Source organism: Macaca thibetana, chromosome 1, assembly GCF_024542745.1.
Source record: "Macaca thibetana thibetana isolate TM-01 chromosome 1, ASM2454274v1, whole genome shotgun sequence".
NCBI lineage: Eukaryota > Metazoa > Chordata > Mammalia > Primates > Cercopithecidae > Macaca > Macaca thibetana.
Genome location: NC_065578.1, coordinates 150168403 through 150196305, shown reverse-complemented (window position 1 = coordinate 150196305; position 27903 = coordinate 150168403). Strand labels below are relative to the sequence as shown.

The 27903-nt window shown below is 46.9% G+C and overlaps 2 protein-coding genes across 3 annotated transcripts in view; one reads left to right on the top strand and one right to left on the bottom strand.

Annotated features, from left to right (window-relative positions):
- The window catches only part of VASH2 (vasohibin 2), a 41307-nt gene extending 14065 nt beyond the window's left edge, over positions 1-27242 (top strand). The window contains exons 4-8 of one of the 2 annotated variants that reach the window (XM_050761825.1): positions 1624-1680; positions 2158-2232; positions 8275-8656; positions 9647-9762; positions 24842-27242. In XM_050761825.1, the coding sequence (XP_050617782.1) occupies positions 1624-1680; positions 2158-2232; positions 8275-8656; positions 9647-9762; positions 24842-24914 (703 nt within the window). In that variant the 3' untranslated portion in view covers positions 24915-27242. The remainder of the gene's footprint in view (positions 1-1623; positions 1681-2157; positions 2233-8274; positions 8657-9646; positions 9763-24841) is intronic. The other variant, XM_050761833.1, reaches the window with a different exon arrangement.
- SPATA45 (spermatogenesis associated 45) overlaps positions 1-27903 on the bottom strand; it is an 800921-nt gene that overhangs the window by 128744 nt on the left and 644274 nt on the right. The gene's annotated exons all lie outside the window — the stretch shown is intronic.

Here is a 27903-nt window from a genome sequence, read left to right as displayed (position 1 = left end):
GTTCAGGCTTCATTAGCACCTTCCCGATGTGCACTTTTCCTATAGGCTTTTGTTCGAGGCAGAAGAGCAAAACCTACAAAGCAACTTCTCACTAGACTCAGAAAAATAAAAACCCAGCCCTCAGAGAGCACAGCATCGGGAAACTCTTCATCTCCTTCAGAACAACTTGGTGCAAGCTGGTCAGTTCCTGAGACCTTCTGGGTAGTCAGCTAAATCCCAGATAGTCAATAATGGTGCAGCTTCTCAGATTTAGTAATCAATGCCAAGTGCCAGCACAGGCATGAAAAAAAGTGACATCGCCACAGTAAGCCCTGCTACAGAGTCTGTGCACTACAGAAAAGCCCTATTGCTGTCAATCCACCCTTTCATCCTTGCTTCCATCCATCCCCATCCACCCTTCCATTCCATCCATCCACTCATTCATCCATCCATATATTCATCCATCCATTCATGTATTCCTCATTCATTTAGTAATATTTGTTAACTTGCATATGTTGGATTTCTGCCAGGTTGTTTTTTTTTTTTTTTTTTTTTTTTTTTGAGACAGAGTCTCACTCTGCTGCTCAGGCTGATATGCAGTGGTGCGATCTTGGCTCACCATAACTTCCGCCTCTTGGGTTCAAGTGATTCTCCTGCCTCAGCCTCCTGAGTAGCTGGGATTACAGGCCCATGCCATTACACTTGGCTAGTTTTTGTGTTTTTAGTAGGGACTGGATTTCGCCATGTTGCCCAGGCTGGTGTCGAACTCCTGACCTCAGGTGATCCACTCACCTCAGCCTCCTAAAGTGTTGGGATTACAGGCATATGCCACTGTGCCTGGCCTTCTGCCAGGTTTTATGGGTGATATAAAGATAATGAAAGAACAGTTCTAGCTAGGTATGGTGGTGTATACTGCTACTTGGGAGGTTGAGGCAGGAAAATCACTTGAGCCCAGGAGTTCAAGACAAGCCTGGGCAACATAGAAAGCTCATGTCTTAAAAAAATTGTTTTTTGGCCGGGCGCGGTGGCTCAAGCCTGTAATCCCAGCACTTTGGGAGGCCAAGACGGGTGGATCACGAGGTCAGGAGATCGAGACTATCCTGGCTAACACGGTGAAACCCCATCTCTACTAAAAAATACAAAAAACTAGCCAGGCGAGGTGGCGGGTGCCTGTAGTCCCAGCTACTCGGGAGTCTGAGGCAGGAGAATGGCGTAAACCCGGGAGGTGGAGCTTGCAGTGAGCTGAGATCTGGCCACCGCACCCCAGCCTGGGTGACAGAGCAAGACTCCGTCTCAAAAAAAAAAAAAAAAAATTGTTTTTTAAAAAAAGAATAGTACCAACTCTCGAAGAGCTTGTAGTCTACTAGGTGAATTAAGACAAATATTCAACTACCCAGAATACAGAGCAGATTGAAAAGAGCTAGTATAAAGGTCTATGGTACTTTGAAGCACAAGTTAGAAATTAGATTTCCAGGGCAAGATAGTGAGGAGTTAGAGGCTACTGGCTACCTTCCGGGTGCTGGCGACTTCTGAAAAGCCCTCACATCCTCATCTCATTGAGAAATCAGAATGCATAGCTTTCTCTGCCACATTACTGGGACCTTTGGAGTTTTCTGTCACTTTCCCTTTACATACTTTACACAGATATAATCACACAGGGACCCAGTTCTTTGAAATTAGGAAAATGAGACCGCTGAGTGGGTAAGTGGTGCATGATCTATGGGCCAGATGACCTCTCTCCTACCCTCAAGCTGCCATCTTGCTCTCCCAACCTCTATTCCCGTAGCCCAGGGCTCAGGTATCCTAGTCTGTAAGGGGTGGAGGTGGAGGGTGCCCCAAGGCCAGGTTGGAGGTGGGACTGAGGACTGAGCTCAGTGGTGAATTCTAACTCCCAGGATGGAGGAGGCTTGTAAACTCTGCCTCATGAGACTTCCTTTATTTGTTCTATTGTAATGCCCTCTGTCTTGGGACATTGGGAGGGTGCTATGGAATACTGGCACTAACTCCAGGAATTAACTCTTGTGCTTTGGTGCCTTCCTGTGAGGCGACTTCTCCCTTTTCCCTCTGTGCTCCTGCGTGGTTCCTGGTGTGGGGATAGGCATGCTGATGGATTGACAGACTGACCCGAGTGTGTAATTAAATAGGTTCTGAGATCCTCTGCTGTGCTCTATCCTACAGGTTAATGGAAACAGCAAAAGAAATGACGCGAGAGTCCTTGCCTATCAAATGCCTTGAAGCTGTCATCCTGGGCATGTATCCTTTAAGTTATGTATGCTTAGTTTACTGCATAAATGGTGGCTTCACAATGGGGCTGGTTGTGCCTTTAACATTGTAAATCCACAGAGATGATTATCTCCTTTGAGGAAAGTGTCAGACTCCTCTGGTTCCTCTCTTTAACTTCCACCATGGAGAAGTGAACCAAATCAATGCTTGGCTTCTTGGACCAATATTAGTCTCACCTGTGAGCTGCAGCCTCCATCAGGGCCAGCTCTCAGGCCAGTGACCTTGCAGACTCACTAATACTCACTAATCACAAGGAGAATTCTAACTTGGAGCGACTACAGAGAGTGCGTATGTGGCTGTTCTTTGCATTAATATGACATTGCAGCAGGAAAGACAGTCAAGGGGAAATGCAATCAGAGCCAAGAGTGCTAGTATCCAAACCCATCTCCAGGGAAAAGTCTTTGAAAATTCAGTGATGTGATCTCAGCTCCCTGCAACCTCCGCCTCCCAGGCTCAAGTGACCTTCTGACCTCAGCCTCCTGAGTAGCTGGGACTACAGGCACATGCCACTATGCCCAGCTAATTTTTTTTTATTTTTGTATTTTTGGTAGAGATGGGGTTTCACCATGTTTCACCAGCAGGCTGTTCTCAAACTGCTGAGCTCAAGCGATCCGCCCACCTCAGCCTCCCAAATTGTTGAGATTACAGGCAGGAGCCATCGCGCCTGGCCTGTCTGGAAAAATTCTAAGAGTGGCGTGTGGAGGAGGCCAAGCTGTGCTAGTGTATCCTGACCTGACAGAACCTCCAGCTAAAACAAGGGTCTAGCTTCTCCCAAACTTTCTGTTCCATTTTTCACCAGACTCCTGGCTCTTCAGCCTGAGAGGAATATGGTGCAGAGAAATTGTGATGGCATCAACATCTTGGTGGTGATGGCAATTGAACACGATCAGATAGAAAAGCAAAGACGCTCCGAAGTCCTATGGGATGGATGCTGGAAGGGACAGTGGAAAAGGAAATACTGCAAGACAGGAGCTTGAGAGATGGTCCCAGGCAAGATCAGTTAGGTCCTTGACCGCTGTGCTGAAAATGACTGTTTTCCAAAAGGCAATGGGCAACCCAGATGAAAACTCTGAAGCAGAGGTGTGGCGTGCTTCGGTATGTGCTCTAGAGATGTAGTTTTCCAAAGGACAGGCTGAAGGGCAGATTGGGGAAGGCTGAGCTGGATCAGCAAAGCCCGTTGGGAGCTGTTACATGAGGGAATGGTGAGGCTAGACTGATGGCCCTGGGGATGGGAATGGATTTCAGGGAATGTGTTTAAGAGCTATCAAGGAGATAGAATGTATAGGACTTCTAGGCCAACTAGATACAGGAGTTGATGAGGAAGGAGTCAACAACTCCAGGTTTCTGAATTGGGCAATTGACTGCGGGATTATCGGGAGGAATGAGAGTGGCAGAGAAAGGAGAGGCAGACCTGAACTAAAACAGTGCCAGTGAAGGTGGAGGGAAGAGATGGAGGCATATATCATCACCACCACTGGGGGACTGCTTAGATAGGAGTTACTGGAGAACGGCAGTGACTCCATATTTCTGGCTTGCATGATAATGCCATAGTCCAAGGGAAGGACTTCAAGGAGAGGATTAGATTTAGGGAGAGGTGAGCTCAGATTTGGACATGTTAAATTTGAGGTGCCTTGTGGGATGTCGGGATGAGGTATTTGCAGTGTGGAGCTCACAGAGAAATCTGCACTGGAAATGTGAATTTAGGAGCTGTGATTAGGGGGTTGTGCTTACTGTTCAACAAGTGAGAAGAGAAAAAGATCAAAGATGAAATCAGTATTTTTTTGGTCTAGTTTGGCACAAAGAGCCCATGAAAGAGACTTAAGAAGGAAAGTCAGAGAGGTAGAAGGAAAATCAGGAGAGAAAGGAGATGGAGAAGTGAGTATAAGGACATGTGGCTCAAAATTAGACTGGGGACAGGAGGATTGGTCGAGTCTGTTTTCTGGGTCTCCTGGACATCTTTGTGGGAAGGGGAATCTCTGAGTCTTTCTGCAGCCTGTGGAAACACTTGCAGGCCTGATCTGAAACAAGATTGACCACAGGTGCCTTGGCTGACATTTGAAAAATGGAAACTTGAACCTTACTGAGGCCCCTCTCCAACCCTCCTGTCATCCTCCTCCCAGTTTCCCACAAAGGAGATGAAACATGTGCCTGGGGAACCCAGCAGGAGGCTGGGAATGGGGGTCGGGGCAGCAGATGGCTCAGGGCCCCAACCCTTTAGTGGCAGGAGTCAGCCACAGCTGTTCAGCGAAGCCTCCTGCAAGTTTAATGGAGGCAGACAATTGGCTGGGGATGCGCTGGTGGACGAGATCGACGAAGGGGAACACAAGCCCAGGCCCTTCATGGGGTGGACAAGCTAACTTCAGACTCTTTGTTGAGGTGTGTCTGAGTGCCTCTGGATTTAGGTCATTGAAATGACCACCTCCCTTACACAATAGTCTCATCCCTGCACAATTTTATACATTCGAACATCATGCCATTGGAATCACCCACAACCTTTTGGAATTGTGGGGATAGACCCAGGAACAGCCTTTGAGCCTGTCCAAATCAGAGACAGTGTGCTGGTGGTTTTCCTTTGTTCTTATCCTTCTGACATTTCAGAAAAGTGTGGGAAGGTGGAGAGCTTCAGTTCACACTGCTGAACTCAGGGAAATTTGACTCTTGCACACAGACAGGAAACACAGACCCGAAATCTTCTTCTTCTTTTTTTTTTTTTTTTTGAGACGGAGTCTTGCTCTGTGATCCAGGCTGGAGTGCAGTGGCATGATCTCGGCTCACTGCAATCTCCACCTCCTAGGTTCAAGCGATTCTCCTGCCTCAGTCTCCCGAGTACCTGGGATTACAGGCGTGTGCCACCACGCCCGGCTAATTTTTTGTATTTTTAGTAGAGATGAGGTTTCACCATGTTGACCACGCTGATCTCGAACTCCTGACCTCAGGTGATCTGCCCGCCTCAGCCTCCCAAACAGACCTGGATTCTAAAGGTTACAGCATCTTTGTCTTTTTGTGCCGGTCATCATCCCCGGGTCCTGCTTTCCACTCGGGGATAGTGAAGGTTATGAATGGGGTCATCCGTCTGTGTCTCCCACAGGCCCTTCTGCAGGTCCTGGCTCAACAACTTTGAAACCGGTTGGCTTGGCTGCTTGGACACCTGTGTCCATCGGCCTGTCGTTCCTTGCTTTCCCTGTTTTTGACTTTAGCCCAGAGTTTAGGATTCATTAGTGCTGAGCCACTTCTTTTTATCTTGCTTAAGGACATGCGCATGCTTTTACATGCATGCTAGAGAGGTAGACCTTTGCTTCCAAATTATCTTGTGAACTATGGCAGGTATTTTAGGGGACCTCACTGGCCATGGTGGGGCTTGCTAGTGGTACTAAAGCACTGTGGTTTATTAAAGTAACAGGTTCATTATGAGAGGCAGGTTAGGAATAGCCCCAGGAGGCTGGATGCTAGAAAGATGATCCCGGGTTTGGCACTGCTGCTCCCACTTCCCTGGAAAAGCTCAGGTTACTTCCCTGCCTGCCTCCATACTACCTCGCCACCTCCCTCTCCATTCCCAGTTGCTCCAGGTCCCAAGGCTTTTCCAATTGACGTCATGATGGGACAAATCCTCGAAATCAGTGACTCATGACATGAGGGACTGGTGCTCTCTCTTGTCTCCTCCCCACTTCTCCACCTGGCTGACTACTTATCCTGTAAGACGAATTCCAGTGTTACCCTGCTGAGGCCCCTCCTCTGTCCACCCAGAGGTTGCTGGGCTTGCCTTTCTTATAGCACACATCACATTGTGTTTTGGTTTTTATTGTGGTAAAATATTTATAACATAATTTACCATTTTAACCATTTTTAAGTGCACAGTTCAGTGACGTTAAGTACATTCATAATGCTCTGCAAAATGACCACCATTCTGACCAGGCGCGGTGGCTTGCTCCTGTAATCCCAACACTTTGGGAGGCCGAGGAGGGCGGATCACCTGAGGTCAGCGGTTCGAGACCAGCCTGGTCAACATTGTGAAGCCCCGTCTTTACTAAAAATACAAAAATTAGCCGGGTATGATGGCGGGCACCTGTAATTCCAGCTACTCAGGAGGCTGAGGTAGGAGAATCGCTCGAACTTGGGAGGCAGAGGCTGCAGTGAGCTGAGATCACGCCACTGCACTCCACTCCAGCCTGGGTGACAGTGTGAGACTCTGTCTCAAAAAAAGAAAGAAAGAAAGAAAGAAAGAAAGAAAGAAAGAAAGAGAGAGAGAGAGAGAGAGAGAGAGAAGAAAGAAAGAAAGAAAAGAAAGGCCACCATTCCTCCCCAGAAATGAAACCCCAAAGAAAGAAAGAAAGAAAGAAAGAAAGAAAGAAAGAAAGAAAGAAAAAAAGGCCACCATTCCTCCCCAGAAATGAAACCCCATGCCCGTTAAACAGCACTCCCCAGTTTCCTCCCTCCAGCCCCTGCCCACCACCGTTCTACTCTCTGTCTCTGCACTTGCTATTTCAGGTACCTCAGATGAACGGAATCATACCATATTTGTCCTTTTGTATTTGGTTGATTTCACTCAGCATGTCTTCAAGACTCATCCTGCCCATTGCAGAATTTCCTTCCCTTATGAGGCTGAATAAATTCTATGGCATATATACACTACATTTTGTTCATCTCTTTATCCGTCGATGGATATTTGGGTTGCTTCCACCTTCTAGCTGTTGCAAATAATGCTGTTCAGAGCATGGGTGTACAAATATCTGTTGGGGTCGCTGCTTTCAATTCTTTTGGATATGCACCCAGAATTGGAATTGCCAGGTCCTAGGGTACTCCTGTGGAATGATTTGAGGAATTGCCATACTGATTTCATTGTGTGCATTCTGAGTCCATCTCCCACCAGACCTCCGGGGAAGGGCTGTGTTCTTATCTTTGGCTCCATAGCCCTACCTGGCAGGCTGTCGGGCACAGCAGACACTCAGGGTTAAGTGTTTGTTACACTGACTTAAGCAGCTAAGGAATGCCCTTGTTCCAGCCCCAGAGAACTTGCCCCAGAAAGCAGCTAGGAATTTACGTAAGAGGACTCAGAAGGATGTGATTTCACTCCCTAACTGCCAGTTGATCTCACATGATAAAGTGAAGAGAAAGCAGGTACAAAACATTTTTAGAGAGTGGAGCCATCCGTGATTAAACCGAGGGCAGAGGGTGAGGCTGCTGCCAGTGCTGTGGATGGGTTCTGTCAGCATCCTTCCCTTCAGGACACCTGGATTAGCTCTGCACCGAGAGCAGTCCTTTTAAGTGTAAGGCAGTGCGCATCCACAACCTAAGGTTCATTCTTTCTGTAAGCATTAAACAAGCCCGTCTGTGTACCAGGCCAGTGCTGTGCCCAGGGAATGCCAGGATGTGAGACACAAGCCCTGCCCTCACAATTGCAATACAGGATGGGTAAGCACCAAGTGCCATGAGGGCTTTTGTGTGTTTTGGAAAGATGATCCCAGGCTTTTGCTGCGGCTCCCCCTTCCCTGGAAAAGCTCAGGTTATACTCCCCTGCCTGCATTCACACTTCCTTGCCACCTCCCTCTGCATTCCCAATGGCTCCAGGTCCAAAGGATTTACCAATTGACTTGGGGCGGGGCAGGGAGCAAGAATACCTAAGCTAGGACGAGGAAGGTCAGGGAGGCATGACACCCAGGAAAGGAGAAGGGATGGTCATGAGGCTGTTCCAGGCCGGGATGCAGCCTGTGTGAGCCCTAGGAGCAGAGGAAAAAGTGCCTTGTTTTGTTCTGCAGGTATGTAATTACTGAAGAAAATGACAAGTTTTTCTTTTTGTCTCATATTAACTTGGTTTGGATATACAACATATAGTAGATAGTCAAAGACAACAAGCGAATGCTTTACAAAAGGATTAGTCTGGAAAAGTTAGATGTGGGCCTGCGCAGAGGCAGGGAGATGGACTCACTGACCCCTGTGAGACACTTTCCCTTCCTGTACATCCAGGCTCCGAATTTTCAAGGCCTCCTTTCTCTTCCTTGACTCGGATTGTCTAAGCTACTTAACCAATGGACAGCCTTCCATCGAGCGGTTCCCCATCAGCTTTAAAACCTACTTCTCAGGAAACTACTTTCACCACGTTGTACTGGGGATTTACTGCAATGGCCGCTATGGCTCACTGGGTATGAGCCGCAGGGCTGAGCTGATGGACAAGCCATTGACTTTTCGGACTCTGAGTGACCTCATCTTTGACTTTGAGGACTCCTACAAGAAATACCTACACACAGTCAAGAAGGTCAAGATTGGACTGTACGTCCCCCATGAGCCTCATAGTTTCCAGCCCATTGAGTGGAAGCAGCTGGTCCTCAACGTCTCAAAGATGCTGAGGGCTGACATAAGGAAGGAGCTGGAGAAATACGCCAGGGACATGAGAATGAAGGTGGGTGCTGGGAAGACAAGGAAGCCATGCAGGAGAGCTCTTTTCCCATTCCTTTCTCTCCGCCTCTTGCTCCAGGCATCATTTTTCTAGGATGGTCAAACATTTCTTGAGGTTAAAGTCTCTCTTTGCACGTACTACTGCAAAGAAAACCATATAAAATCAGTTTAGATGTGACATTTAAAATAATGTCCTGCAATTTCTTCTATGAAATCAGATCTAAAGTGTTAGTCATTTTATACTGAAGCTCTAGTTTGTTCTGTTTTGTTGATGTAGTAGGGTGACCAATTGTTCCAGTGTGCCTGGAACTGCGGGCCTTCCCAGGACAAGAGATTTCCAGTATTAAAACCTGGAAAACCTTACATGCTCGCCTTATATAGACTATACTCATACGTCCCTCTTCCCTCTCTCAGTTTTACCTCCAAAGTGATGTGATTCTCGCTTGTCCATGTCCCTCCAGGGCTTCTGCAGTCACTAAGAGAAAAGGATTATGCTGACTTCAGGCCTGGCTATGTTTAGCACTGGTGGACTTGTCATGTTCAGTCTGCAGGACCTGGAGTGACGATTCCTGGTCAATTAAAACCATTCTGTCATGTGTGTGGGATGGGAGCATCAGAGGAAGAACAAGCTGGTTTCTGGGGCAATGTAGATGGGACTTTGCCTTCATGAGGAGAGGAACTTGACAAGCAGATAAACACAGCCCCGGTGTGGGGGCTGAGGCACTGGGCCGTGTTCCTCTCTCCACACGGCACGGGGCACAATGTGACCATCTGTATTCCGTCTTAGAAGTGGTGCCCTTGCTGCTTGACAGTACAGGACGAGAGAGAAACGTGTGTGTCTCCAACCTCCTTTTTTTAGAAATCTTCCTGCTCAGTGCCTTCTAATCCATGGCGTCATGATTGGGCTGGGGGTGTGGGATGCGGTGCTGGAAGAAGACGTGAGGCTGGAGATCCTTTAGGAACCAGGGTGATTAACTCCTCACATCTCCTTCAGATCCTGAAACCTGCAAGTGCCCACTCTCCGACCCAAGTGAGAAGCCGGGGAAAATCCCTGTCCCCCAGAAGAAGACAGGCAAGCCCCCCGAGGAGGCTCGGCAGGCGAGACAAGTCGTGAGTAATATTTCCTCTTCCCCAACTCAAAGCCAAACATACACATTCAAGGGGTTGTCCTGGCCCATGGGGACAAAGCTGTGTCTTGGGCCCGGCATCTGAACCAGACAGCAATCTCCAAGAGGACTGCCCCTCATTCAGGGGACGTCTATGGAAAAGGATCCGCTGTGCACATCACCCCCATTGCCACTTCTGTGCTGTCAGTTGCACACACAAATGGAGGGATAAGTCCTAGGCAGAATGAGGTGAAGAATAGCCTGAAATGCAGGCAGCCCGGAGGGAGCTTCGGACTTAGAATTAGGAAACCTGGGGCTGGAACCGGCTCAGCTGCTTGGGGATGTCTTTGTTATCTTTCTGGGCATAAGTTTTTCTCACCCATAAAATGGGATTGTTAGAATTTATGAACTCTCCTAAAATTCTGTAGTCCTCTGTACCCAGCAGAAAGTGTGATAACCATCAGTGGACGGTGGTGTCAGAAACACCCACCAGCTCATCTTCTTCCTTGGCTAACTCTACCCTGTCCGTTTCAGCCCTGAGGCCAGTGATCCCACGTCTACTTCTTAGGTCAAAATAACCCACTTAAGCAATGACAGATTGGAGATGCTGGGGATGCCCAAATTCACCAGTGATTATCTGCTGGCAAATATTTGAACGATAGCCATCCTGGGAAAAAACACTGCTTTTCTAACAGTAGCAGCATGCTGTGTCACCCAGCCTCTTGCCATGCTGGGACCATGTGGCGCAGAGCACAGCGGGGCTTGGTTGAATCCCAACTCTGTCACATGTTAGTTGTGCAGCTGGGCACATCCTTCCTCCTCGGGGAGCCTTGGTTTCCTCATCCATGAAAGAATATCAAAATGCTCTCCTCACCTATCTGACAGGGTGGTTTGTAAAGATCCAGGTAGATGATGTAACGAGAGTGACTTGTCAACAGTGAACTGTGTTCACACAAGCACATTATCATCGCCACATCAATCCTGTACAGTGAGCAGGGAACATTTTACAAGTTTTGTTTTCAGGTGAAGAAACCAGGACCCAAAAAGGGCTTGTTATCTTGTAAGTTCTGTACTGGTCAGTGGGAAGTGGGGCTGAAACCCAGCTCATCTGATTCTGGGAGGTGGCAGGGCAGAGTCGGGGAGGGTTCTGTTTTCAGAAGAACAGGAGGGGACGAAGTACTTTCATTTCCAAGGATGGTTTTTTACTTGCCCCATTCCACATCCTAAAGCCAGTCCTGGGTTCAGCAGCTACTGCCACGAGGGCCTTGGTGACAATGGCTGTCGTTCTGTGCTGGAAAAGAGGGTGTGAAGCAGTGAGAGGTCACGTGTTCCCGGTAGCAAGAGAGGCTGAAGATGAGAATGGCTTCGGCATAGGTTTGTCCTTGTAGGGAGCAGGATGGCTTCCGACCTTTCACACGTGGCCTCCTGACCCCAATCCTCCCCCTGATGCTAGCCACTGCCCTTGACCCTTGACCCTAACCTTAGCCCTTACTCTCTCTCTCGCTTTGATTCAAACATCCATTAATTGCTGTCGCTGCACAAAGTAGTGGTTGTCTCAGAGGACTATGAACATAGAAACCCTTCCCAGAGGGTCATTTAGCATAGAGTGAGTGATCCAGCAATAGCAAGCTGCTTATAAAACAACTGATTTTGTCTGATTTATTATCTGTTTTGCCCAAGGAGGGCTGAGTCATTCCCTGAGGAGCTCCCAATCTTCAGCAAATGTCGAGCAGTCTATAAAAGCCTGCCCTTCCCTTTAGATTCTAGAATCCAGAGCACATGAAGGCCCAAGCATTCCGCCTGGCCGTGGATTCCTGCACAGAATGGCGGCTATTGATTTTGAAGACTAGTTCTGGTGGATCCATTTTACTCGGATCCACAGGGACATTGCATTCACAGGGCCATGTTGAGTCTTTAACCAGGAAATGTGACCATAAATGCGAGGGGATGGTAAAGATCCTAGAAACCATGGTAACAGGATGATGTCAGGAGTCAGGAGGTGGTGGTGGCTGTTTGGGAAATGTGGAGGAAGGAGAGTTTGAGTTTGGATGATGGAATGTGGAGTGCATCTTTGACATCAGGGGAATTGCTGAAAATGCAGACCTGGAGTTTGAGGAAGCTAGGGGATAAAGGTTGTATTGGAGCCATCTACTTAGAATTGCCAGTTGAAATGACAGCCAGATAAGTCTGTGAGCAAAGAAAGTAGAGAAAAAAGAAATGGCTGGACGTGGTGGTTCATGCCTGTAATCCCAACACTTTGGGAGGCTAAGGAGAGATAATTGCTTGAGCCCAGGCGTTTGAGACCAGCATGCCTATGCCACATAGGGAGACCCTGTCTTTACAACAACAACAGATTAGCCAGGCATGGTGATGCATGCCTGTAGTCTCAGCTTCTTGGGAGGCTGAGATGGGAGGATCTCTTGAGCCTGGCAATTCAAGCCTGGATAGCGCCATTGCACTCCAGTCTGGGCGAAGGAGTGAGGCCCTCTTAAAAAAAAAAAAAAAAAAAAAAAAAGATGACGAGGCCCTGAGGAAGCCCAAGAAAAAGAGGCAGAACAGAAGATGGAAAAGGAACAGTCAGAGAGGGAGAGGATGGATCAGGACTGTGAGCGCACCTGCACCTGCAGAGGACAGCTGTCAGAGTGCAAAGCTACCGTGAGTGCAAAGCTACCTTCTGGTGTTGGGGCACCACTTGCCCTCTGCCCTCCTGCCCATCTGGCACACCAGAGTGGGCTGGGAATGGGGAGAAAGACCAGGGAAAGGGAGTGGTCACCTGAGGTCAGGAAGGAAGACCTGCAGGAAGAGGGCGACTCTCCTCCTGCCTCGCATGCCCCGGAGTGGACCCCAGCCCCACTGGGGGAAGCACAGAAGCACAGAGGTGATGGCTCATGGCTCAGCAGTGAAAACATAAGCTTTTCAAAAACGATGAGAAGTGGCTGCAACAAGGTGAGGAGGGGTGAGTTTCAAGGGGGAGAGGGGAAAGTAGTGGGGGAAGGAGAAGTGCTATGGACTGGGGTGACATTTAGAGAGGCAGTGTTGAGAGGGCTGAGGGGCTGGAACCAGCCTGGGAAAGGGAGTGAGAATGAGAGCTGATGGAGCTGATGCAGGCCAGGATTCGTTTTTCAAGAAGGAGCCCTGAACAGAGATGCAGCAACCTGATTTCTGACTCCAACTCTGCATGAACCAGCTTGTGGCTTTGAGCAAGCTGCTTCTCTGTGCCTCACCTGTGTAAGGGGACAGGGGACTTAGAGCAGATTATTCTAGGTAGTTTGTAAACTCTGTAGAGTTCCCCTGGGGCTTTTGTCTAGAATTGGAAGAGACCAGAGTGTCTTTGGACACATAGACAAAATAACCAGGAGAAAGAAATGAATGTTCAAGAACAAAGGGATTAATGGAGCAAGATATATGAGCAGCTGGGGTCAGATGGGATGGAAGGCTACAGAGAGGGCTTAGAAGGTGGTGGGTGGGGGAGAGGGCAGGAGCAAAGGAAGGGGGGACATTAGGGAGAGCTTGACATACATGAGGAGGTAGAAGTTGAAGGACTGTACCTTAAGTGGCCTTTATCCTGCCGTGAAGGAGTTGAAGAAAGGGCCCAGCTGAGGAAAGATAGATCCTGCAGTCCTGTTCTCAACTCTGAGTGTGCACCAGCATCACCTGGAGGGTCTGTTGAAACAGAAGACTGCGGACCCCTTTCCCAGAGCTTCTGAGTCAGCAGATGTAGGATGGAGCCTGAGAACCTGTGTTTCTAATGATGCTGATCCTGCTGGTCCGGAGACCACACTTTGACATGTACCATTTGCTTCAGCCGCAGGCCTCCCCCTGTGTTTGATGAATCAGAATGGGAAAACTGAGTTGGTGGTTGACCCTAAAAAATAACAGTCACTGGCTGAAAGTACTGGGTCTGTTGAGAGGGTCAGATAAAGCCATTGGGTGTGATTTAGGGGCTCAGCCTTGTCCAGTGTCACCTGGATCTCTGGATAATGAGGTTGTGGAGGCGAAGTTAGGGGGTCTGACCCTGCGCTGGCTCCCATGTTTGGGCTCCAGTGAAGTCATTCTGGGAGGTGCCCACTGGTCACTCTCCTGGGGGCCAGACGGGGCCTCCGGTCCTTCATCCCCTAGGCCATGCCCATACACTAATCTCTGACTACTTTGTCACGCAGCCAAGGCAAGTGAGCACCCCTGCGCCTGCAGAGGACAGCTGTTAGGCTGCGCCAGCTGTGAGTGCAAAGCTCTCCCGCTCCCCTCCTACCCCGCTGGCACATCAGACTGGACCTGGGAATGGGGAGAAAGACCAGGGGAAGGGAGTGGTCTGTCACTTGAGGTCAGGAAGGAAGACCTGCAGGAAGAGGGGAATTCTCTTCCATCACCCTCCTCCCTTCATGCCCCAAAGTCCATCCCAGCCCCCCGTGGGGAAAGCCCCAGGAGCACGGAGGTGATGGCTCATGGTTCAGTGAAATCATAAACTTTTCAAAAAAGGTGAAGAGTGACTGCCACCTGCCTCAGAATCCCCCTGACTCATGCCCCAGCCCCGGAGCCCTTCCTCCCAGGTAAACATTGATTCCCAAAAGTCCTCCTTCCTAAACTGCTCCCAGTAGGTCAGAGTCTTCGGGGTTTTTTTCCCCACAGCTAGGGCCGAGTGGCCTTGGAAGAGTTTGACCATCCACAGAGCCCAGTTGGCTTGCAGGTGCCCGTGGACAATTTTGTATGTGCAAATCCAGTAAGGCCATGGTTATTCTTGGTGGCAGAAACCCCTGCCACTTCTTTTCTCTCTCTCTAGCGCTTGGAGGTTGGGAGGGAACCCTAGAGGGCGCATATCTCAGCTGAAGTTTCGAAGGGATTGAGGTGTTCCAGGAGGGAAGATTCTCTCCCTAATTCCTCTGAAACCTTGACTTCTGAGTTGCAGGGCTGGGGAAGGGATTGCAGGGGCTACTGTGTAGGAGGGGGAAGAGAGGTGCGGGACGTGAGAATAAGAAGGGCTGTGAGAAGCCACAAGAACTGGAGCGCCAAGCCCCAGCTTCCCTCTCTAGATTCCAGCTCCTGCCATTCTGCCACACTCCACCCAGGGCGGCCGCATTCCTGGAGGTATGTTTGGAGAGAGGCAGCCCCTCAGCTTCCACCCGTGGCCTTCGCCAAGCAGGCTTTTCTCCAGGTAATCTTGCTTTTGGCGAGGAAATGAGAAAGTGACAAATACGGTCTTGACCCAATCACTGCACAAACTCCGGGAATCTCACTGTAAGATGCCAGGACTAGGGTTTGGTGACTCTTGTCGCTGTGCTATTCTGTCAGCATTACATAAGGCCATCGCGTCATTTCTAAATGTGTTGGGTGTCATAAGGAAGCCTGGGAGGGGCCCAAAGGGTGGAAAATTACCATAACAGGCGAGAGGCCCATCAGCTGTGGGGTCCCAGTCCCTGTCTGCCATGGATAATTTTAGTGGCATTATATCCCCATCCACCTCCTCCCTCCAGCTGGAGCGACTTCCAGCCTTGAATTCCTCTCCATTTTTGCACTTGTCTAAATAATCCCTTTTGAAAGAAGGATCAGTGTCACTGGGTTGACAAGAATCAGCTGAGTGGGAGGGCAGGTGAAGATGACTGTGTAGCATCTGTTGAGACCAAGTTTCAAGGGGGAAACCAGGACTCCCCCACCCTTCCACCCACGGGTCCTTTCTTACACTCCGCTCCCCTGGGAGTGTTTAAAGCACCTACTACACTGAATTGTCAAGTTTTTTCCTGTGGTTTGTAAAGAGGAAGGGAGAGGGAGGTTGCGATTCATGTTTCAAAGGCCATCTGTGAACTTAAACCAACTGCTTCCCAGCCCTGGGCCTCGGAACCCTTGCAGCTGTTCACTGAGGGGTGTTCCCAGGGGTTCTCAACTGGGTCAGCTCTGGGAGAGGAGGGTTAGAAATGTGGTGGGAGGTGGAAGTTTTTGCTTCTCACATCTCGGTAAAGTGAGGAAGCTCCTTGTTAGGGCCGGGGGTCTGAGACGTGAATGCCCCGCAAAGCCCAGGACCACCCTGCCCAATAAAGAACCGTTCCACCTCAAATGCCAACAGCGCCCTCGCTGGGAAGCTTCAGCGCTCTCTGAGGTCCTTTCCATTTCTGACAGTTCATGACTCTTGGCTTGCTGCCTATGACCTGGCCCTGGGCGAATTGGAGTGAGCAGATAGCGATTTTCTGGTTTTGCAGCCAGACTGACCATGTGGAACATTTTTCTCAATTGAGGCCAATGTTCCTGAGGACCCATGAGAACCTCTTCATCTTCTCTCCCCTGTGTGGCTGCTTTTTCCCGCTGTCCCTCCTCCTGTTTTCTTTGCTGGTCATCTTTCTTTGCCTCCCCTTTTCTTCCTCTTTGATTTCCCTTCTTCATCATCAATCTCTGTGGCAGTTCATGGCTCCAGTAGGCTCTGTCTGCCCTGCTGGACACCCTGGGGGTCCCAGAGGTTAGTAAGCCCTGAAAGCCCATCTCCTTTCACTGCAGGGCCTCTAGCTGGACAATGGGATTCCTGCTCCATTCTGTCAGGAAGGATTACGTATGTCCAGACATCTGGTTGAGTGAGGGCAGAGGTTGTTTTAATGAGGTCATCGAGAAAATTTGATTCCATGGTCTAATCACATTGACTGGTGCCCAAGAAGTAATTCTCCTTAGATCCCAAGTGAGAAATATCCCCAGTGGGAAAAGGAGATTTCCTTAGGGTGGAAAGTAGAGGGAATCAAAAAAACAAAACAAAAACAAAAAACAAACAAACAAACAACACTAGGAAGGCTATGAAGGGAAAAGCTAAACCTCCAAGATGGTGAAGGGGCAGTTTCTACTCCATTGACTGCCTGGTCAGTTCCCCCAGGGAAATTCATGTGGCCCAAAGTCCCCAGGGATGCTTGATGGAGTGATGGGCCTCATCAGAAAAGACCACCTCAGACAGAGCGAGCCAGGAGCCTCTGTGAGCTCCCCAGGGTCACACAGGGTCAGACAAGGGCAGACAGGGTGAGGTTTCCTAGAGCTGAGGGGTTCTTGTCCCAGAAAGGAGAAGTGACATCAGAGCCTGGAAACTGTGCCCTGGAATCTCCAACAGTTGGCCTATGGCCAGAGTCTCCTGCCTGGGGAGAGCTCAAAGGGATGGGCACCGGCTGAAAAATCTCTTCTGGGCCGAATCCGTCTTGGCTGAGGCCTCCGTTTACATAGCAATGTCAGCTGTCTGCCCTGGCAGCTGCCAGCAGCGGTGCCTTCCATTCAGGGAAGCAAGGAATGTGAGGGAGGAGCGGACTGGCCTGGAATGAGGGTGACCGGTGTGAATGAACCTTCCTTCATCCCTGTGTCGGTCTAGCTGAGGCCATGCTGTGCCTCTGCGGCCTACCCAGATAGGCAGTGTATGCTAAATCGGGGCCTGGTCTGACCTGATTCCGGCCAGACTCCACAAGAATGGGGGCCCTGGGGTCTTTGCTTAAACTTGTAAATGCTGGGCCGAGAGCACCCCTGGTTTAATCTCTTCCACACTCTTAACATCGGGATTAAGAGTCTAACGGTAGAGTGGCACCTTTCCCACACATCCCTTCCTGGACTCCTGAGCCTGCAGGCTGTACCGCCAGTCTGGCCTTTGTATTTCTGTGTGAGGGTGAGCACCTGCCAGCACATGTGCCCAGATATGGCCCTCGGTCAGAGATGCGGAAGAGAGACTGGGTGGTTGAGGGAACCTGGTGAACTTCCTCTCCTCTTCCTATTTCTTTTCTTAAACCTCATCTCTTCCAGATACACTCCTATGCATGTTCAGCCTTGGGATGTGTTGATGTCTCCGCTCCATCACTTTCTGGTTCTGAGGCTTCTTGTGGTTGCACAGATGGCACCATCTGGTCAGGCCGAGCTCTTCCTCTGCACCGAGGCTGCCTCAGAGTGTGAAGGGCTTGGTGTGCAACTGTCAAAGTTGAGGTAGCAGTGGCGGAGACTAGTAGGATTTTTCACAGAATAACTTCTCTGTGGAGCCACCACCCTGCTCTCCCCAGCCTACCTCCTGCTTTGAGCAGCCTCTGTCCACCTGGCTGCGGGAATGCAGACCGTCATTGGGGTTAAGCGTAGCCTTGGGGTCAGGCCATCAAGCTTTCACCCTAGCTCACTCTGAGTCCATTCACTTCACAACAGGTGAGGCTGGGACTATCCCCTGCGTGCGGATATCGTTCCTCCTGCAAAGTGAGTCAAAGGAAAGTTTTCTACTCTCTTTCCCCTAAGACAAAATGTTGCCTGAGAATCTTGAAAAAAGAAAATTCTTTCCTTTCTTTGCCTTGTTTGGAGGAGGATGGCAGGGGGGTGAGGTTGGAGAAATATATTAGTCTAAAATAATAACCCTGGATCCGATGAGAGGTTCTGGGCAAGTGCAGACCCGGCTGAATCATCATCCTAGTGCTCGTGTTTCTTAAAAATAAACCCCCTTGCAATATTCTAATTATAGCTGGGGGAGCACTTGGAAGAGGCCTCTCTACACACAATAGCTCACCCAGCTCTGGTCCTGAGATGAGCTGGCAAGGACTGAACAGCATTTCTGGCTGGGCCCCACAGGCAGGTGGCATGCTGTGATAACCTACTTCTGCCCTATGCCAGCCAAGGAAATTGCAGCCGTGGTTGCTGTAAAAGAAAAGGATTTCATCTTCTGGGCAGTTCACCAGGAATCTCAGTTTAGCTCATTTTCTGCCAATATTAGCCCTTTTCTTCTCCTGGGTTCTGGGTACTTAGTGGAAGGCCACGTGGCAGGGGTGGGGATACAGAAGAAGATGACCTAGTCCCTTTCCTTTGGAAGCACTCAAGCTGTCGATGCATTCAGCTTAATGAGTAGGCAGGTTCTCCACATGGCTGTCAGGGGTAAAGCACACCCGCTCCAATACAGAAAATAAATGTTCTTCCTGCTTGTTAATTCTGAAAATGTTGTCATGGTAACTTGAATCCCTGGCTTAGGACTTTGTCTCTAAAATAAAATATCCCATGATGAAAGTAACAGATGATTCCCTATCATCCATTTACATGTTAGTGAGAATTTGATTGATAGGTACATATTCCGCAGTGGGATTCATAGATGAATTTCCTTGGTCCCTGCTTTCAAATTGTTCACAATCTCTGAGGCAGGGGTAAGGGTTATGAATTGGCAGGATTCTTGAACAGATGTTGTCTTAGTCCATTTTGTGTTGTTGTAACAGAATACCTGAGACTGGGTCCTTTATAATGAACAGGAAATGTATGTATTGGCCCATGGTTCTGGATGCTGAGAAACCCAAGATCAAGTGGCTGACATCTGGTGAGAGCCTTCTTGTTGCCCTGTCCCATGACAGAAGGGCAAAGGAGGGAGAGAGGAAAGAGAGTAAGCACGAGTGAGCAAAGGGGCCAAACTCATTCTTTTATAAGAAACCCGCTCCTGAGAAAACAACACTAATCTATTCATGAGGGTGATGCCCCAGGATCCACACACCTCCCACTAAGCCCTGCCTCCCAACCCCACTGCACCGAGGATTGAGTTTCCAAAGGATCCACACCCCTCCCACTAAGCCCTGCCTCCCAACCCCACTGCACTGAGGATCCAGTTTCCAAAGGATCCACACACCTCCCACTAAGCCCTGCCTCCCAACCCCACTGCACCGAGGATCGAGTTTCCAAAGGATCCACACCCCTCCCACTAAGCCCTGCCTCCCAACCCCACTGCACTGAGGATCGAGTTTCCAAAGGATCCACACACCTCCCACTAAGCCCTGCCTCCCAACCCCACTGCACCGAGGATAGAGTTTCCAAAGGATCCACACACCTCCCACTAAGCCCTGCCTGCCAACCCCACTGGACCGAGGATCCAGTTTCCAAACCCATGAACTTTGGGGGACACATTTAAGCCACAGCAAATGTACCAAAGAAAATGACAGAGCATACAGAGCAAGTAGTGGATTGTGACGGTAGGGAGTCAGAAAATAAGTCCTGAAGTAAGTGACATTTGGGATGGCCCTCTAAGGATGAGGAGATGTCAGGGAGAGCATTCTAGACAGGAGACAGCATAAGCCAAGGTGCAGAGGCAGGAGTGGCCATGGTGTCCTTCGCAGATGCTTGGAAAGATGCTTTGAGCTGGCAGAGGAAGGGGGAAGTTTGCATTGTGGTTAAGGGTGTGGGCTCTAGATTCTGGGGACCAACTCTGGTTCCAACGCCTGCTAACTGTGTGACTTTGCTTTGAGCAAGTTCCCTACCTTTCAGTACCTCCATTTTCTCTTCTATAAAATGGACAATACCAGTATCAACCCCATGGGTTATGGTGAGGATTAATTAATCCACAGAAACCTCTTAGAACAATGCCTGGCACATCATTAAGTGCCTGAATACATAAAAGCTATTTATAATGGTGATTTCCTGGTACCTGGAAGGCATGGGAAAACTGGTGCAAGTGCCAGGGAAAGACTAAAAAAAAGAGTCCAAAGGTTCCCAAGTTAAATTTCATCTATTTTCAAAGGTGCCAATAGCAGAACACAGGTAATGGTAGAGTGAAGTTTAAGAAACACATGAACTACAAAAAAAATTTATGGACTGAGGGGCTCCAAAGTGAGGAATTAAGGCAAGTGGCCAGAAAGTGGCTTCTCAAGGAGGTGGCAGGCCTGTGGCTAGTTAGCTACAGTGATCCCAGTGAGCCTCCATGACAGGGATGAGCGGGTGGGTGTTGTTTTCTCCCTGAGCCTACCCTGTAGGCTCTCCTGGCCACTGACTTTCCAGGATAGACTGTCCGGCACAGGACTGAGAGAGAGAACAGGTCAGGGCAGATCTAGTCCAACAACTTGAAAATACTATGAAGCTAGTGTCTTATTTTCTTATATGAAGGGCAGCATATTTAGAGTTTCAGAAGGAGGAGAGGTGTGACTTGGTGTTGAGGAAGATGCCAGGCCAGGAAGGGAGCATATGTAAGAAAGCTTCAGAAACTGGGATGAGCTAACTGGTAGGTCCTACAAGGACCATGGAACAAGCATCTCTTGTTAAGCACATGCACTGCTTAATTTTCAGAGACAACAGGAGATTTAAAGAGCTACCATGGCTTAGGTCCTACATAGTTTGCAGGGTTACAGGGAAGAAGACTGACTCTTAGAAGTGAGTGTGACTCCTGACTTCATTTGGACTGTGGCCATTCCTCCCGAGTTAGAACTTGCTAGGAACATGTTCTCCATACTCCACACAGTAACCTTCCTCAGGTTGACTTAGCACCCACTATTAGTGGAACAGATTTGGCTAAGGTTGGGTGTAAGCTGTAGCTTAAACATAATTCACTTTTTTTTTTCTTTTTTTGAGAAATTCCAGCCTGCATTTCCAGGCTGGAATGCAGTTGTGTGATCTAGGCTCACCGCAACTTCCACTTCCTGGGTTCAAGCAATCTTCCCATCTCAGCCTTCCAAGTAGCTGGGACTACAGTTGCACGTACCACATCTGGCTAATTTTTTTGCATTTTCTTTTTTTTTTTTTTTTGTAGAGATGGGGTTTCACCATGTTGCCTAGGCTGGTCTGAAACTCCTGGGCTGAAGTGATCCTCCCTTAGCAGCCTCCCAGCTTGTAGTGCTGGTACTACAAGCATGACCCACCGCACCAGCCATGATTCACTTTTATGTAAAAGCAGCTCAACAGAGGTGGTGGAAATGGGCTTCCTGCTGCGCTGCCATCTTTAGAACCCATCTCTTTTTTTAAATTTTTTGAGACAGAATCTCACTCTGTTGTTCAGGGTAGAGTGCAGTGGCGCATCCTTGGCTCACTGCAACCTCCACTTCCCAGGTTCCAGCGATTCTGCCTCAGCCTCCCGAGTAGCTGCGACTACAGGAATGCACCACATACCCGGCTGTTTTTTTGTATTTTTAGTAGAGATGGGGTTTCACCATGTTGGTCAGGCTGGTCTCAAACTCCTGACCTCAAATGATCCACCCACCTCAGCCTCCCAAAGTGCTGGAATTACAGACCTAAGCCACTATGCCCAGCCCTAGAGATCATCTTGAGGTCCCCACTCCAGCCATCACTTCCATGTTCCCATCAGTAGGAAGAACAAAGGAAAGAAAAAGTTGAAGGGCACATATCAGTTGTCTTTTGAAGACATGTCTGCTAACTGCCACACCACACTTATATTTAAATCTCACTGGCTACAACTTAGTCTGAGGCCATGCCTGGGTACAGGGAGGCTGGAAGATAGACTTTGTATTCAAGGCAGTTATACACCTAGCTAAAAGTCAGGGATGGGAGACGGGGGTGTTTACTAAAGAAGGGAAGAGTGAATGTGGAAGGGCAACTAATAGACGCTGCCACACACAGATCGTTAGATAAATCAGTTATGAAAATCATCTAATACAAATGTAGTTTATATCTGGGTAAGAAATATATGCTTGGCTGGGCGCGGTGGCTCAAGCCTGTAATCCCAGCACTTTGGGAGGCCGAGACGGGCGGATCACGAGGTCAGAAGATCAAGACCATCCTGGCTAACAAGGTGAAACCCCGTCTCTACTAAAAAATACAAAAAACTAGCCGGGCGAGGTGGCGGGCGCCTGTAGTCCCAGCTACTCGGGAGGCTGAGGCAGGAGAATGGCGTGAACCCGGGAGGCGGAGCTTGTAGTGAACTGAGATCCGGCCACTGCACTCCAGCCTGGGTGACAGAGCCAGACTCCGTCTCAAAAAAAAAAAAAAAAAAAAAAAAGAAACATATGCTTACCTAGTTACAAAACCAGGAACGCTAGTGTGGAAATAGTATTTTACTAGCTCTAGGAAATGACCCGCATTTAATCTTTTTCTAAAGCAAGGAATGCATAGGTACTGCAGGTTTATCCTTTTGCCATATCCTGCAGGCAAATTGAATTTTTGATTGCTGAATTTTCTACAAGTGGGGCACACTGCGGAGAAGTGATTTACTTTTCTAACCACATTTTCGTCAGGCTGATGCTAATGTATGGGGAGTCTACTTGAGAAAGTCTCAAATTAGCTATTTGTAAAGATGACACCACCTCAGGCAAGGAGACAAAATGGAGGCTTCACTTCAGGCTTTATGAGAGAACCAGATGCATATGGACTCATTAAACCTGACTTGTGTGTAAGAACCCTGGTTCTCTCCACATTAGTGGGCTGAGGGCTAGGGTTGGAATATAAGTTTGAATCCCCAAGCAAATGTGTGTTCCTTTTCCTGTCAACCCAAGAATGGTCCTCATAGTGTCCTCTGGGGGCCACTCCTCCAGGCCTGTAGTAGTGGCTTTGTTTAGGGGAATGGCTAATCTCCAGGGCATGCAGAGGCTGGAGGACACCATCCCCTGAAGGCCAGAAGCCTTGAACTCTGATACAATGAGCTGTAGTCTACACACTGAAGTGTAGGGATTTCTACTGGCAGTCAGCTGTGTTAATTAGCATCATGTGTATGTCCCAGGCACCATGGGGAGACACACAAAGAAATAAGAGGCATAATTCCTGATCGATAAAGGAGGGGACATGGTCAAGCTAAGAAATAAGGCTCATGCAACAGATAAGTAAGGTTACAAGTTATTTGAGTAGGGCCTAGTCAAGGACGGTTTCTTGACCACCTTGAGCAGTCAGGTTTCAGAAGGGATGATCAGACTGTTGATGACTGTTCCTCCCCATCTGAGAGAGAGAGAAAGAGAGAGAGAGAGAGAGAGAAAGAGAGACAGAGAGAGAGTAGTGGAATTGCTGGCAGAGATTAATGCCATTTACTGAGCTGTGCTTTAGATAGAAGCTAGCTGTTGATTTCTAGTTCTATCAACATTGAATTAATTGGACCACTTTTATGCCAGGGATAAACCATTAGCTGTTAGGAAATCTTTCAAGGGCATCAACTAAGAAAGCTTCTAACAATTACGTTTTCTTTTTGGTCTGTTTTTTTTTTTAAATACTTAAGAACAAGGTTTGGCAGGGTGCAGTGGCTCATGCCTGTAATCCCAGCATTGTGGCAGGCCGAGGCGGGGAGATCACCTGAGGTCAGGAGTTCGAGACCAGCCTGACCAACATGGTGAAACCCAGTGTCTACCAAAAATACAAAATTGGCCAGGTGTGGTGGCGCGTGCCTGTAATCCCAGCTACTCGGGAGGCTGAGGCAGCAGAATCGCTTGAACCGGGGAGGCAGAGGTTGCAGTGAGCCAAGATTGTTCCACTGCACTCCAGCCTGGGCAACAAGGGCAAAACTCCGTCTCAAAAAAACAAAAACAAAAACCGACGTTCATGTGTAACCTAAACATGTCTTTTTCTTGCAAAAATGGATGTGAAACTTTTGAATTAGAACTCACTAGCCATACTGAACATCCTAATCTTGATTCATCTCAGTTCTCTCTTATCCAAGGTGAGAAGAGGCTCATTAAGAAATGGAAAAGTTGTAAGACACATTGTGAGATTGTTTAGGCATAGTTGTATTTTGGAAGTCATTTAGGATGCATCTTTAATGAAGAGAGATGATGTGCGACTGAATGTTGTATTTCCCAGCTTGAAGTACTTTCTCACATGACTTTGCATAATTGCTTAGTTGTAGTTTTATGTTGGAAGTGACTTTAGCATGTTTTTAGGGAAGAGATGTTTCACCACTGTTTCCACACTGACATGCTTTTTCAGATGAATCCTAAGATTCACCTTGATTTTATACATTTAAGCCTGGAACATTAACCCTCTCCCTGGGAATGTGAGTCGTCTTTGATTCCTTGGCTTTCTCCAGGGCACATACACTAGGAAGCCAATGTTTCAAGGAGAATTCGACTCCGATTGTCGGCTCTACTGTAGTGTATGTGACTTTTAGATCCTTGCAAGGTTCAAGGGTATTGGGTTTCAAAAGTTTTAGTGTGACCAAATTCAGGCTTAAAGCTGCAAAAGCTCATTCAACACTCTGAAAACTCTCCTGAACTCTACACTGAAAGTCTGTTAAAATGTTCCTTAAAACCTTTAGAGGTGGACTTAAGAACAAGAAGTAGAGTTGTGAGCTAAGACTAGCAGGTTGGGGGAATGGGAGGATGAGGCAAGTATCAGAAGGATTAGGAAAACCGAATAGAGGCCCTTGAAAATGCTCAGTTATCTTTCTTTGTCCCATCCTCTCTCCTCCACCTATTTCTGTCTTTTACCCTTAGGCCTGCACTGCCTGAAAAGAAGGTGGCTGATCTAAGCACTCTGAATGAAGTGGGCTATCAAATCCGAATTTAGCCAAGCCATACCGGCCAGCAAGAGGGTTTCTGTGGTGCTTCTCTCTGCACTTTACCCAGCATCTTCAGGAGGAACTGCAACTATTTATTAAGAACTTGTGAATTTTATTTTTAAGGATTCACCTGGAAATAGAATCTGAGTGGGTGGTAACCATTAGCTTTAAAAAATTCACTAAGAGGCACCATGAAAATGCTGAAGTAATAAACCCCACTGGGGTTGGACTATGTCCCTCACTCAAGATCTTAAGGATAACAACCATAACTGTAGTTTTATATTTTTCCATTTACCTACTTTCTTTCACTTGCTTTGAACATTATGCCTCACCAATAGTAAATGTTCATGAAATAATCTCTTGAACTTTTGGTATAGTAAGGTAACTCAAACAGTATTACTGTCTTTTTCAGCAATAACAGAAAGCAAAAATGGGTGGGTTTTTTTTAAGCAGTTAATATTACCTCAGCATTTTGACATCAGATATGCAAACTTAATGGCGTTTTGTTTTTTTATATTCTATTTATATTCTTTCCCCAGTATTTCCCATGGGGATCTCCACAAGCTTGAAGTTTTTTCCTGGTGCACACACATGATGAGATTTAAGGTATTATATGCAAGTGTTTTACTAAAAAGCACTGAAATTCTTCTGGCAATACAAGAACCATTTTCAGGATCTTGGAGTTACTTCCTTCTTAATCTTTCTTAAAGCATTCACTGATGTTTTTTCAAAATGAAACAAAAATATCACATTGAGAAGCTAGTCTATGTTCTGTCACTAACATTTAAACTTTGCAGACTCTAGCAAAAAGCACAAGAGGTCATGTACTATTATACAAATTTAGCAGTACTGGATTACCTCTGGACACTAACACACTCAGGCAAAGAAACCAGGAGTGATGATCAGGTCTTCAGAACCAAAAAACCTTTCTATTCACATTTCATCTGATTTTTAAACTGAAGCAGGCTTTGATTCTTCTGAAGGACGCAAAGAATCAAACTAAGGGAGGACTCACTGTTGTTAAAGATGTGTTCTGATGTCTTATATTAAGACCAAATGTGACATAATGTGATTATCTTCCAGTACTTTGCTTTTACCTACCACTTCATGACATTTTAGGAATGAGTATTGGAAAATATAACGAATTAGAAAAGCAGCACTTTTTTTTTTTAATGGAGAAATCTTCAGTCCAGTGTTAGACCTTATAGTGTGATTCAGTCCCTAAGCACGGAATGAATGTCTGGCCTGCATATGGTAGTTACAGTGTAACCTCTGGCTGCAGACCACAGAGGACAACCCTAACAGCATAGTCTTGTATGGTATAAATATCAAGAGTACAGCTTCGATTTCATTTGCTTTATCTTAGCAACAATGCCAACTCAGGAGACCAGACAGCCGATTTCAGTGAAGTCTGGTAGTCAACAGATGTTATTTCAGTCTCAGTGCATGTCTTCTGGCTTTCTTTGACTGAAGGTGTCTATAGGAAGGAAGTTAAAAAAATATATCCTCATTGAGATTCTTTACCAATTCTTTACAAGATTTCTGGGGGTGACAGGGAAAGCAAAAGGACTTCATCCTTTAGCTATGTGCACAAGAGCTTACTTTACCCTAAAAATCAGTATTATTAATGAAAAGTACTGTTTTCTTAAAAAAAGAAGTCTAATGTCATGTAGATGAACAAGAACAAGGATACATCTCCATTAGATTAAAATGTAGCACAGGGTTAAAAATTCTCAGTTTAATCTCTTTAAGAACAGTATTATCAGAGTTTAAAATGAGTTCTCTCTGTCTATCTTCACACAGCAAACCCATTTGCAGCCTCTTGGTCACATGTATTCAGATGTTTGAAATAGTGAATCATTTCATTTTCATTCTAAAACAATACTGACTTAAACATATACCTTCTGTTTGTCAATCTGAAACTTGCTTACATCTAGTAAGTACACCTCTTATAACACTGCATCCATTCTAAGAGTTGGAATTTATTTTTGCCCAAGTATTAAGTACTGTTACATCTAAAATACAGAATGTCAAATGGTTGCATAGCTTGTTTCCCACAACAAGGAGGAAAAGAATAGGAATACAAACTCTGTAATATGCTGATATAGAAGCCTTAGAACTGCCAACTGGCTTGATGGTTCAATTAGTAAGCTAATTTCTCCCACACCCGCTCCCGCCCCAAAGCAAGGTTTAGTCACACAAACATGAAAGTACATTTAAAATGTCCTTAGTTGTCATCCTACTTTTATTGCCTATGGAATATGCTAATTTCTTAAAAAAAAAAAAAAAAAAAAGGGAAATGCACCAAACCCCTAAATTCTAGTGCAATAATTTAATAAAAAAAGACAAACAAACATGTTTTGTGCACCCCCCTCCCAAAGTTGATTTTAAGACTGGCTAGAATTCAAAATATAAAAAATAAAACTGAAGTGATTTGAAATCGATTTTAAAAAGTTCTTAGTGCAAGAGAAATTTTATGTTTAAGCCATCATGGCAATATATGCAAAGTTTAAATGAATGACAGAAATCTTGATTTTAGACTGTATGTTGTGCTGTTTTGAGTACACTTTATTTCAGAAAGTGATATTTAGTATTTTCTATACACTCTGAAATCATGAGCATTTCACTTTTTCTAAGTCAATTATTTCATAAGGATTTTATTAATAGATATTGGTAAATAGAACTTTGGAAATCTTAATTCAGAATTCTTACTATACCTGAGGCTTTTGTAAGCTATAGTTTTATGTACAACCTTGTACAGTTTTTTTGACATACAATTCAGAACTTTGTTTATTCTCTTGGACTTTGTTCTGGCCAATACATTTTTTTTAAATCTTTAAGAAGAACTGTGATTGTTTTAGTGGGTATTTTTCTAAGTAAATGAAAACTTGTATAATGGTATTTTAGAGAATGCCAGATAAGTGCATGTTTCGAGTTAATGTTTTTCTCATCACTTGTATGTTTCTAACACAGCATGGGACTTTAATAAAACCATCC